Consider the following 12,810-nt stretch of genomic DNA (forward strand, 5'->3'; position numbering starts at 1 on the left):
GCCCACTTTCCCAGCCAGCTAGCCACATCCTAATCTCAGTGCCACATGGGTAGCTTCTACTTTTTAACTATTGTTAAATAATGTGTTTAATAATGCTGTTATAAATGTGTTTATACAAATGTTCAGGTCTCTGCTTTCATTCCTTTTGGCTATATGCCCAGAAATAGAATTGCTGGATCATATTATAATTCTACATTTTTATTTTTTGAGGATCTGTTGCACTATCTCCCATAGTAACAGCACCATTTTACATTCCTAGCAACAATGCACATAGGTCCTGTTTCTCTGCATCTTCACCAACACTTGCTACTTCTTGTTTTTTTATAGTAGCAATGCTAACGTGTGACATAGTTTTAACACATTCCCACCAGCTTGAACCACCAGTGGTATATGCATGACTGTCCCATCACAGATCTAATCACTTTTATCAGGTTTTTAAACTAACAATTAATAAAAAGCTGCCCAGTGGGACAGTCATGCGTGTATCACCAGTAGTTTTTCAATTACACCTGGTAGCAGATAACATTAGTGCCCCTGACAGCATTAGCCTTGTAGATGAGTGGAACAGACAATACTGTTAATATTTTCAAAGTTAAATTTGGTTGATAGCTGAATGGTAAACTCAGAAGTCTTCCCAAAAGCCAGGGCGATGTCAGAGCTTAGTGTATAGTTTAGGCACATCCTTAGAAAGATACCTGTTAAAACTGCAAGTAGATAAATTCTCCCAGGAAAGTGTGAGGAAGGACTGAGGAGGAGGAAGAGCCATGGGGGAGCCCAGGAGGTGGCCTCACAGGGACCCACGCAGGGGAAGGACTGCTGAGCTCTGAGGCTGAGACAGATGGGGGTTTTTTTAATTGCCTGAGAATAAAATTTTGTGAAATCATTTTCACCTGAGCAATCCCCTGTGGTGCCCATTAGAACGCTCAGAATGCTTTCATGTGGCTCTCACATCAATCCTTAAAGACCAGACGTCACTTTCCATATTACAGAGAAAGAACCTGAAGCCTAGAGAGGCTGTGGGTTCCCTGAGTTCACTGCTGGCCCTCAGCATTTCAGGATGGTCTGCTCTGGGGGCTGAGGGCCGAGTGGCCTGGAGCTGCCCACAGCATGTTTCTCCCCTCGGACACCGGGGAGCAAGTCACCCCTGCCTGCTCAGGAGCTCCTGGAAACAGTAGATACAGCCCCTCTCACCTTCCTCTGACCTAGTAAGGAATGTGATGGGCTACATCCTACCACTGGTTTTTAAGCCATGGGTCATGACCTAGTAGTGAGTCACTGAGTCAATTTAGCAGGTCACATCCTGGCTCATGGGAGCCAACGGTGCATGTTCGGTAGCTTCTCGTTGGTTATTTGAACTCTGTTGCAGTGGAAATCAGCCAACAACACAAATTTGGGGCTTGTTTGTTTTAGCGCAGAGAGCTGATTAAACAGTTATCAGCACACCACAGGTCAAAACGTCACCGCCTCCACCTCAGTGGAGTAGAATGGAATAGAAAGAAAAATAACCAGGATCCATGGATAGTAAATAAAGTATGATAAGACTTCTATTTAAGTCATAGAGATATTTATGTGTGTGTTCAGGGGCCACATAAGATGTATTTCTTACTGTACATTATAATTCAGAAAAAGTTTATAAGTCCCTGGTCTGAGTCCCTTCACTTCCTTCTGACCTTTACCAATAACTAAAAATCTACTCAGGTCTTCAGGCAAAAACTGGTATCCAACACCCTCTGACTTACTAATGTTCCATTGACTATAGGACAATGAGGCTGAACTTTTTTCAGGCCAAAAGTTATTTTATAATAGGTAAAATCCTGTCTACATTAGTATGTTCTTTTGAACCCACTAAAGCTGTGTAAAAACCCATTCTTAAACCCCACCAAAGATTTTCTATAATGAGCAGAAAATGATAATCATTAGTATAATTACAGCCCAATGGTGAGAGACTAGTGAGTAGCAGATGTCACATTAAACCACACAGTATTGTTTTACCCTACCACTCTTCATTTTCAGAGTACTTGCTAAAGAAATTAAATCTTTTTAAGAAAATAAAGTTAGCCACGCTGGAACATGCTTGTAATCCCAGCACCAAAGGAGGCTGGGGCAGGAGGATCAGGATTGCAGGTTCGAGTCCTGCCCAGGCAACTTAGCAATTTAGCGAGACTCTACGTCAAAATAAATTGTAAAAGAGCTGCGGGCAGCTCCAGCTGCTCCACCCTCAGTGCATACCTCAGTGGTAGAAAGAGCACTCCCGGGTTTGATCGTCAGTACCAAGGGAGGGAGGGAGGGAGGCTTTCAGTAAAATGAGTCCCCTTCCTTATAATGATTGAGTGGTTTCTTAATCTAGATTTTATATGTAGACAGAAATATATCAAATATACTTACTTGGATTATGCTTTAAAACCAGCATGGTAGTCAGATCATAGAATTAGATCCCATGAACTTTGATTTTGATCAGCCTTGCAGTTTTTAATTTTTATAAAAGGGTAGTTATTAATCCTCGTAGCTGGGCATGATGGCACAAGCCTGTAATCCCAGCACTTGGGAGGCAGAGGCAGGAGGATTGCTGCAAGTTCGAGGCCAGCCTGAACTACATAGCAAGACCCTGTCTCAAAAAAAAAAGAAAAAAGAATCCTCATGTAAAAGAGCTGTCAAATATGTTAAATAAATGATCTTCCCTTAAAATATCTATTGTCTAAATGTAGTTACAATAAGAAACACTTTTCACTGAGTGACATTTAAAAGTCATCCAAAGATCTCTCTTTCTCTTTCCCTCTATCTGTGTGTTGCATGATGTAATTGTATCATGCTCATTTATTGGTTTGTTGTAATAAAAAAATGAATCAGAATAAGGGCAACATAGTTTTTTTAACAAGTTTGGAAGAGTTAAATATGTTAATAACGTTTTTCAAAAATGTTACATGCATATTTTTAGAATTAGGTTTATTGTATAAAAATAACAAAACTCCAGAATTTAAAAATTTTTCAACACGCATTTGCAAATAGTCACTCCTCCCCCAACTATGGACCTGTGGGTTCGTGTTGGCATTGACCTTTCTGCCTTGGACCAGGAGCTGGTCACCAGCCACGAGCAAGGGCTTCGGGGAGGACGTGCGAGGAGCACAGGGCTGCTGTGGTCGACAAGTCCTGGCCCCACTGGCTGCATTTCAGAGTGATTCAGGGTGTGCCTTTCCTCTGAACAAACCCCTCGCAGCTGTGCCCGGCGCCTTTGTGTTATCCAGGCAGGGTTTCATGAAATGGATCTGATGCTCTGGTGCCTGTTACTGTCCCTTCCTACAAGTTGGAGCTGTGCCCGGGAGGTGAGGGGGCAGCAGGTTGGCCCTCACTCCCCAGCTGTCTCTTTCTACTACTGTCACTCAGGATATTAATAAATGGACTCATCCACTTCCCTTCTCATCAAATCAGAATATTGCTGTAAGAGACCACCAGGGCCACCCTGACCCAGTGGAAAGGCCTTGGAACAAATCTGAGAGACAGAAGTCTTTGCATTTAGGTAATTTTTTAAATTCCATTTTTAAAATTTTATTTCTTCTATTCACTTCAGACCATAGAGGGATAAAAATAGCTTCAGCTGTGTGTTCATACGGTTTGAGGTTTGGGCCTTCCTATTGGCATGGAAGCCATGGTTAATTCTCTTATCTTTTCTGAGCAGGAAAAGCTGTGAGTCAGATGAGCACACTGAAAATTTGCACCCCTTACTGTCAAGACAACTGGGGGTGGGGGCCGGTGCACCGTTCTAAACAGAGTCATCAGAGAAATGGCCTTTAAGACCTGAAGAGCCAGGTGTGGTGGCACATGCTTGTAATCTCAGTACTCAGGAGGTTGAGGCAGGAGGATCGCCACAAGTTTGAGGCCAGCCTGGGCTACACAGTGAATTCAAGGCCAGCCTGAACTAGAAGAATAGAAGATGTGGCTGCTGAGTTTGGGAAATGGAAGCAGGCTAGCAAAGCTCAGGCAGGAGGAGAGCAAATGAGGCAGAGTGACAAGGACCAGATGAAGCAGGGCCCAGTGGACCAACAAAGGGGGCCAGGCAGAGGACCTCACAGGAGCAGAGCTGCCACGACATCAGGCGGGGCAGGGTGCGGTGGGAGAGGTACTGGAACAACCAGCCAGAAATGGACATATTGTCAACCAAGATTTTTAAAACCTACTTTTAAGCTATTAAAAAAAAGCATATCTAGAATGTAAGATATCAGATGAAAGAAAAGGTTCAGAAAAGATGTACCAGGGAAATATCATCCAAAAGAAAGGAAATCCAGCAAAATGGTTTTCAGGTTTAAAAAAAAAAAAAAAGCTTATCAAGGAATAAGGGTTACTACATTTGGCTAAATGTTCACCAGAAAAGTACTCAGTCTTTTGTTTAGCTAGTATATAAAATGATTTGTTAAAGATTAACAGATTTACAAAGATAAATACCTTTATATTGGAATATTGTCGTGAAAATCAATAGTTAATAAATCAAGCAGTCCGAAAATCAGTAATGTTCTAGAGAATGTGAACCACACAGTTGACAGTCCCGACCTAACAGATCCATACAGAGCATCACACTCAATAACTATATGTGCACCTTCTCTGCAAGCACTGAGGGCTGACATCACATTTCAGAGACCATGTTCCCTGACCACTGTAATAACAGAAGAATAACTGGGAAATCCTCATATGTTTGGAAAATAAGAAAGATGTAACTCATCAAAAGCATCAAAATATAATTAGAAAATGTTGTCTCACATTACAAAGCCTGAGGAATATGGCTAAAAGAATACTTAAAAGGAAAATTTATGCTTACAAGGAGGGGAGGGAAGAGGCCCGGACTTAATGTGCTAAGTATCTGACTTAAGAAGTTAAAAAAAGAACAACCCAATAAATCCAAAGAAAGTAAAAAGTAAAGAAAAATAAACAATAATAAAGATAAAAGAGGAAAATCATAGAATAGAAAAATAAACAGTTGAGGAATAGAGACGTTATTATATATGCCACAGAGATTAAACAGATGGTAGGAAAATATTACGAATAGTTTCATGCTGATACATTTTTAAAACTTTGGTAAGATGGATACAGTTTTAGTGTTTAACTTACAAAACTCACTCAAGAAGAAATATAAAATCCAAATATTTGTTTAATTAAGGAAATTGGATCAAGAACAAAAGTCCTACCACAAATACAGTGCCAGGATTTTATGGTTTTACTGATAAATCCTAGAAAGTATCCAAGGGGCAAATATTCCAGCCTACAAATTATTTCAGAGAATAGGAAAAGAAGGAAGACTTCACATCTCTAGGATTATCTTTATATCAAAACCTGACAAGGACAGTTCAAAAATGTTCCAGAATTGCAAGACATTCTTAATCATGGATGTAAATGCAAAACTTCCAAATAAAATATTAGCAGATTGAATCCAGCAATGTTTAAAAAGATAATACTTGTGACCAAGTTTGGTTTACCCAAAAGACTTAACAATTGTTTAATATTTTAAAATTTTCCTAACACTCAAGAGGCCGAGGCAAGAGGATCACCACAAATTCAGTGCCAGCCTAGGCTACATAGTGAGTTCAAGGCCAGCTTGAACTACATAGCCAGACCCTGTCTCAAAAAATCAAAATAATAATAATTGACTAATGTAATTTATCACAGTGACATATTAAAGGGGAAAAATCTATCCTCTTCCCATTAGAAGCAAAATGAACATTTGATAGAATTCAGTATGTTACTTTAACCAAAATAATCCTAAATAGAAGGGAACTTTCATCACCTAATATCTTTGCAAAACCCAAAAGTAGATATCATATTTTAATTGGGGAACTTGAAAGCGTGCATTCCCTTTCAGGTAAGAGGCAAGATAAGGGAGCCCACCATCAAATGGCTATAACCCCAGCACTCTGGGAGGCTGAGGCAGGAGGATCACAAGTTGGGAGTCCAGCTGGAACAACTTAGTGACTTAGCAAGACCCTGTCTCAAATAAAAACAGAGGGAGGGCTGGGGATGTAACTTAGTGTGAAGACTCTGGGTTCAATCTGCAGTACCACAAAAAATAAAATAAAACAAATTACTTTTATGTTATGGTAGCAAATCTTAGTTGGTAAGGTAGAACAAGAAAAGGAAAAGACATGAGGATCAAAGAAGAAGAAAGAAATTAGCATTATTGTCAGACAGTGTATCATGTATTTAATTGGAAACCCCAAAGTATCTTCAGTGAATGATTAGTTTTATAAGAGAGTTTTCCAAAAGTAATTTCATTTCTATGTATCAGCAAGAAATAAAGCATGTGATTATTGAAGAGTTTCCTGTTAGAGGGCATTAAAATATATGATGTATCTAGGAATAAATTTAGCAAAAGATATACAAGACTTGTTATTAAAAGATATTAAAAATCTTACTAAGGTAACTTAAGTTAATGGCAAGGCCCAGATGTTCATGGAGTAGAAGTCATAGTTTGGTAAAGACATCACTATTTTTTTTTTGGCAAAGTGGTTCTAAAATTTATAACCCAAAGTATAAATGAGAAATATAGAGAATAGATATTAAGATGTGGGAAGAACTTTTCCAAATGGGAAGGATTACAAGAGGTGGAAGAGGGGAAGGGAAGGGAAGGAAAGGGGATTTGACTTTTTTAAATTATGAAATGCTCAGATACTGGAAAGATACTGTGGATTTTTGCCTCTTAAGTCCTCATCCATTAAAGATACATTCTGGGGCCAGGGATTTAGCTCAGTGGTTCCACCGCCTGCCTCGCAAGTGCAAGGTCCCGAGTTCAATCCTTGGTACCCAAAAAAAAAAGATACATTCTGAAGTGTATGAGTGTATGGGTGAAATAATGCAGTATCTTGAGTTTGTTTGCAAAGTGCTCCCGGTAAAAAATGTGAGAGAGAGGCCTAAGATTTAGTTCAGTGATGCCGCCGCCTGCCTCCCAAGTGCAAGGTCCCAAGATTGATCCCAGTACAAAAATAAAATATGTATATATATGTATTATTATATATATATATTATAATATATGTATTATAATATATATATTTCTCTCATATATATATATATATATATATATATATGAGAGAAATGAGGTAGAAATGCTACCTGGTAGCCAGGTGTGGTGTCTCACACCCGGGATCCCAGCTGCTCCAGAGGCTAGGCAGGAAGATTGCAAGGGTAAGCCTCAGCTGGCCAATATAGCAAGCCCTATCTCAGTAACTACCAAAGCTAGACAATGGGAACAAGAAATTTGTTAAACTACTTCATTTGTGTGTCTGAGTGTGTGTGTGTGTGTGTGTGTGTGTTTTGAAATTTCTTATTTACAAAACAGTTTTTTTTTAAGAAATCATCTATTTTTATTGTAATATCCTGGATTTTCTAGAAGTCTTGACATTAAAAAAAAATCATTTTCTGAAAAAGATACCTGTTAAGTATTTATTTAAATGTAGTCTGAGTAGTATTTACCTTTTAAATTAATATATTATAAAGAGATAAGTAACACACTAGGTGAAAATATTTGCAAAACAGAACTAAAACATTAGTTTCCAGAAATTAAGCAAAAAACTATCTAAAATTTAGAAATCAAATTAGATATCAAAATCATGAGCAACAAAAGAAAAAAAACAAACAAACTGTATATCGTCAAAATTTTAAAAGTCTTTGCTTCAAAGGACATTATCAAGAATTGTCATGAGGGCCAGGGATTTAGCTCAGTGGTTCCGCTGCCTGCCTTGAAAAAAGAATTGGCATGGCAGTCCACACCTGTAATCCAAGCATTTGGGAGGCTGAGATAGGAGGATCACTGCAAGTTCAAGGCCAGCCTGGGCTACATAGTGAGTTCAAGGCCAGTCTGAACTACATAGCCAGACCCTGTCTCAAAAAAAGAAACAAAAACAAAGAAAATAAAATAACTCACAAAATGAAAGAAAATATTTACAAATCACATATATGACAAGGGACTTGTACTTGATAGGAGAACTCACATGATGCAATAAGGAAGAACTCAGTTTTTCAGATGGACTGAGGATCATCTGAACAGATAAAAGCAAAGCAGGATAGCATTTCACACCTGCCAGCGTGGCCACAATAACAGGTACTGGTAAGGATGTAGAAAAACTGAAACCTTCACATACTGCTGATGAGGGTGAGAAATGACAAGTCTGGCAGTTCCTCAGAGGGTTAAATAGAGACTTACCATATGACCTATCAATTAATTTCACTCCCAGATCCACACACAAGAGAAGGGAAAAGATGTGAGCAAACAGGAACTAATACATGAGTATTGATAGCAGTATTATTAGTAATAGCCAAGAGGCAGAAACAGCCCCCATGTCCATCAACTGATGACTGGATAAATGTACATACATACATACCTTGGAATATTATTCAGCCATTAAAAGGAATAAAGAATAGAGAACTATTGCATGGTACAATGTGGACAATCCTTACAACATTATGCTACGTGAATGATAACTAGTCACAAAGGACCATATATCATATGATTCCATTTCTATGAACTGTTCAGAATAGGCAAATGCTAGGGTCACAGAGTAGATTAGTGATTGCCTAGGGCTGGGGCATGAAAGATATGGAGGTGATGGCTGAGAGGTAAGGTGTTTCTTTGGAGGGTAATGAAATATAGGGTGAATGGGCACAGTCACCAATAATGGTGGTGTTATTTAGAGAGGCGAGGATGCAGCATCTATGACCCAGCAGGCCCCCTGCCAAATATACACCCAAAGGAGTTGTCCCGAGGTCACATCAAGCACAGTCACAGGGGCACCATAAAACCCCAAGCCCCTACAACTAAACCCTATGTTATTTGGGATTGTAAATATATGTGGTAAGCAAAACTGTTTTTAAAAAGCAAACAAAGGGATGGTAACCCAGAATCCAGGACAGTGGAAGTGGGAGAGAACCAGCAGGGTCTTACAGACTCGGGAGTGAGGTTTCTTTCCTTAAACAGGGTGGTGGGTGCATGGGGCGGATGCGGACAGGGTGGGGTCGAAGGCACAGAGACCATCTGACAACCCTGCATTGGGGGAAGATGTAGAAAACCTCAAACACACATGGAACTGTTTTGTCATGCAGTTCAAAAATGCTAATGCTAACCCAAGTTTCTAGAAAAGATGGACATATTTACCATCATCTACATATATGAGAGCAAGAAGGATAAATTTTTCTTTCCCTTTTTTTAATCAGAGTTCCTCCTGCCACATCCTCCCAGTAGCTGGGACTATAGGTGTGTGCCACCAGGCCCTGCAAAAAGGAATAAAATGCTTTCATTGTGCCAAGCATAGTGGTATACTTCTGTGGTGTCACCTACTTGCAAGGCTGAGGCAGGAGCATCGTTTTAGCCCATGCATTCAAGATCAGCTTGGGCAACATAGTGAGACTCTATTTCTAAAACCAAGAAAGACATTTAAAAAATTGTTTTTATCCATGAAAAAGAAAACTACCCCCAAAAAGCAGAGCCACGGAACAAAAATGTTTTAAGATGATTTCCAGCCAAAGTGGTGAAAATTAAAAGTTTTGTACTTCAAGGTGAAGTTAATTTATTGGGACCACCACGTGTTCATTCTCCAGTGGCAATAAATAAACCAGAATCGCTGTGAAGCAGTGAAACTCCACATTCTCCTCTCAGTCACTTAGTGGGTTCCTTTCTCTTTTCCAGAGCCCAGGCACACTGACAGATGAGCCACTGCGGAAGGAGAGCCCGCTCCCTGCTGCCTGCCGGGTGTGTGACTGAGGGCGGAGCACTCGCCAGCCTGCAGGGAAGCCATAGTATTTTTTTTTTCCTGCCTCAGACTCCCCAAAGCCTTCAAGCAGAAGTGGCAGTGGACGGTTGCCATCAGCCAAGCCAGACTTTTACTGAGACAACAGGAACACAGAGCCTCTGGCTTTGGAAGGAACTTGGCAGCAGGGACATCCAGCTCGTGCCTCTGTCTCTCCCCTGGCCAAGTGCGTATCTTTACTCCGCCGCCGCCCCCCCCCCCCCGCGCCGCCCCAACCTTCGTGGGTCTCTCTGTCCCTTTCTGCTGCCACACAGAGATGATATAAAAGAGGCTCTTTGGCTATATGCATTGTGCTTCCTCTTCTTTTCCAGACTGCAGTATTAAGTTTTCTTTGTACAAGCTTAAAAACCCCACCATCACCGTCCACCAAAGTTGTCCTTCCCTTTCAAGGGGCCTGGGGCAGGGGCTCGGGTCACAAGTTCCCAGAGCAGGAGGCCAGGTGTGCGCTGCTGACAGGGGCCAGGGTAATTACTGATTTCTAAGATGAATAAAGTCATTCTATTTTTTTTTCCATTTTTTACTTATTTCCCAGCAATTAGTATTCACAAACAAGCAAGGCTGAAATGGAACCAACTTTTCATTTGATTTCATCCCTGAACAACTTTTCATACTTCATTTTAGAAACTTGAGTTACCAAGAAGTTATGTTGCAGCAGGCAGTGCAGCCAGGCTGTTCCCCGGGGCGGCTCCCGCACCTGGGAAGTCTCCAGTCCTCCTGCAGCAAGGAGGCTCCAGTGCCATCCTCTAGAGCTCTGTGGGCGTCTGTCCAGGTGCAGGTCACCTCCCTCAACAGGTCCTCCAGACCCCACAGCACAGCCCTGATTGTCCCCACCTGACTCTGCTCCTGCTTCCTCACCTCTCCTAGGTCCAAGCTCTGGCTTCTGCAGGAGAAAAAGTTGAAAGCTGGGCCCCAGAGCCCACTAAAGGATTGACTGAGCTACTCTGGGAAGTCGGTGAGGGAGAATCCAGAATCTGGGGCTGCTGCTGTAAGGCCCTATAGACTCAACATTAAAATCCAAAGAGAAAAATGATACCCAACAAGACAGAGAAGGGGCCTCTATTGCCTTCTCAGTGACTGAAAACAAAGGATCAGGCATGTTGGAGCACCGTTTGCTTCTAACAGATGAGATTGTCTGGGTTGTAGGCAAGAAGGTAGAATAGAGTCCATGTGTTCCTGGGACTTCTAGGTAATCGTCTGAGGACCATCTTAACTGTTTGCCCACTTGGTTATGGGTTGGTTAGGAAACAGTTTAGAAGTCCTCCAAGTCCCCTGCTGACATGTTGTACTGGGAAATAAGGGGCCTGGAAGAACTCAACATATGACTCTTGTGAAAAGGGATGAGATGAACCTAGTAACAACTCAGAGAGCAACTGCAGTGCTTGGAACTGCCCAGGGTAAACAATCAGAACCAAATTCTCAGGCTGATTTCTTATTTCATTCACTGTGTCCCAGCCAGGTACCAGGTACCAGATCTCTCCCTCCAGTGTCCCTCTACCTTTCCACAAAACCAGTGTGTGTATTTTTTGAAGACAGAGAGATGATGATTCAAGTGTCTGTGGGGCCATAGTGATATATACGGACCAGGGAGGCTGGACTCTAAACTGCTGCCCAGATTTTTATCTACTGCTTTTAATGCAGGAGTAGCATGCTCACTTAAAAACATTTGGAACTACCTACCATGTGTTCTGTTTTCTCTGGGGTACCTCAGAGTGATCTTTTAGTGATGTCTTATGAGGTTCAATAAAAAGGAAGATTTAGGGCCAGGGATTTAACTCAGTGGTTTCGCTGCCTGCTGTGCAAGTGCAAGGACCCAAGTTCAATCCCCGGTACCAAAAAATAAAACCCCAAAAATAAAAGAAAAAAGGAAGATTTAGTCTAGAACCAGGAAGATTATTTTCCTCTTCCTTATTGAAGCCTCAAGTAAGGACCAGTAATGTCAGATGTAATATATTGCTTCTCAAAATGAAGTTCTTAGGAAAGCCGGACCCTGCCCTGGTCCAAAAGACAGCTATGGAGCTGTAGTGAATAGACTGTGACACTTGGGATATCAACAGCCATGGCTCACTGTGACCCCCCCCCCAGTGGTTCCTGGGTAAGACAGAGTGTAGCCCCACGGGGTTTTAGGGCAGGGACATGGTCTCCAGAAGGACAGCGGAAATAAATGGGCACCCATGGGATGAAAACAAAGAGAAGCCTTTAGAATTGGCTGGAACATGGACAGAGCAGAGAGCAGGCGAAAATGTCTTGGTGACCAAACTCAGGTTCAATCTTGAAGAACTCCAGAAGGAGCAAGATGCTCATATACTTGATCACACACAGGCATGAGCATCTCCTGCACATCCTCCAAACTGCAAACTGTAGCTTCAGACAGACCTTTTACCAGTGCTAATGTGAGTCACTGAGCCAGGTGGCTTTTGGGAGCTGCTTGATGGTTCCTCACGCCCTGCTCCCTCACTGCAGATGGCCTGCTTCAGGTGGATATGCATACAGAATGCTGCATCATTCTGGGATCTGTGACTTCAGTAGACCATATGGGATTGTGCTTTTCCCAGACCACTAACAAGAGGCCTGGAGTCTTGAAAGGGTTCCTGCTTGGCAAGTTTAGTATTAACCTAGTAACAGAATTAGCCTCATTCTTAGGTCATTTGCCATAGATTCTCTAATGCTCAACTGACTGGAGGCTGAGATGAGATTTCCAAAACTGATGATGTTGGTCATTTAGATCTGGTATGCAAACCACATTTCCAAGGGTTCACATGCCACCGTGATCTGGAGGTCAAATTCGCATGCTCTCTGCAAATCAGCCGCTGCTTCTGTGAGTCTGAGAAAAACACTCTGTGGAAAGGAAAGGCACACAAACAACAGTGCAGTCTCCTTGGGGCAGAAGGCTGCACACTGCCCGTTGGCCTGCACATCACACTAAGCATGTGTTTGATGTTTGGGGGATTCTCTGTCAGAGTCCAGTTGCCTCTCAGTATGTACTGATATGGAATTAAGGGTAATTAAGGATATGTGTACAGTCAGACATACA

The 12,810-nt window shown here is 41.6% G+C and overlaps 1 protein-coding gene across 21 annotated transcripts in view; it reads left to right on the plus strand.

Annotated features, from left to right (window-relative positions):
• Ttll5 (tubulin tyrosine ligase like 5) overlaps nucleotides 1-12,810 on the plus strand; it is a 300,152-nt gene that overhangs the window by 269,318 nt on the left and 18,024 nt on the right. For 17 of the 21 annotated variants that reach the window (XR_015444940.1, XR_015444943.1, XR_015444944.1 and 14 more), the window contains one exon: nucleotides 9,659-10,285. Coding sequence is in view for 6 of the 21 variants with exons in the window: in XM_087195105.1 (XP_087051231.1) it covers nucleotides 9,659-9,733 (75 nt within the window). In the remaining 15 variants the exon portion in view is untranslated. Of the gene's footprint in view, nucleotides 1-9,658; nucleotides 10,286-10,643; nucleotides 12,784-12,810 lie in introns of those variants that run through there. The other 4 variants (XM_087195100.1, XM_087195107.1, XR_015444938.1 and 1 more) reach the window with 3 other exon arrangements.

Source organism: Heterocephalus glaber, unplaced genomic scaffold (genome assembly GCF_053883595.1).
Source record: "Heterocephalus glaber isolate CG9 unplaced genomic scaffold, H.glaber_assembly_v1.0 deba00001608, whole genome shotgun sequence".
Lineage (NCBI taxonomy): Eukaryota > Metazoa > Chordata > Mammalia > Rodentia > Bathyergidae > Heterocephalus > Heterocephalus glaber.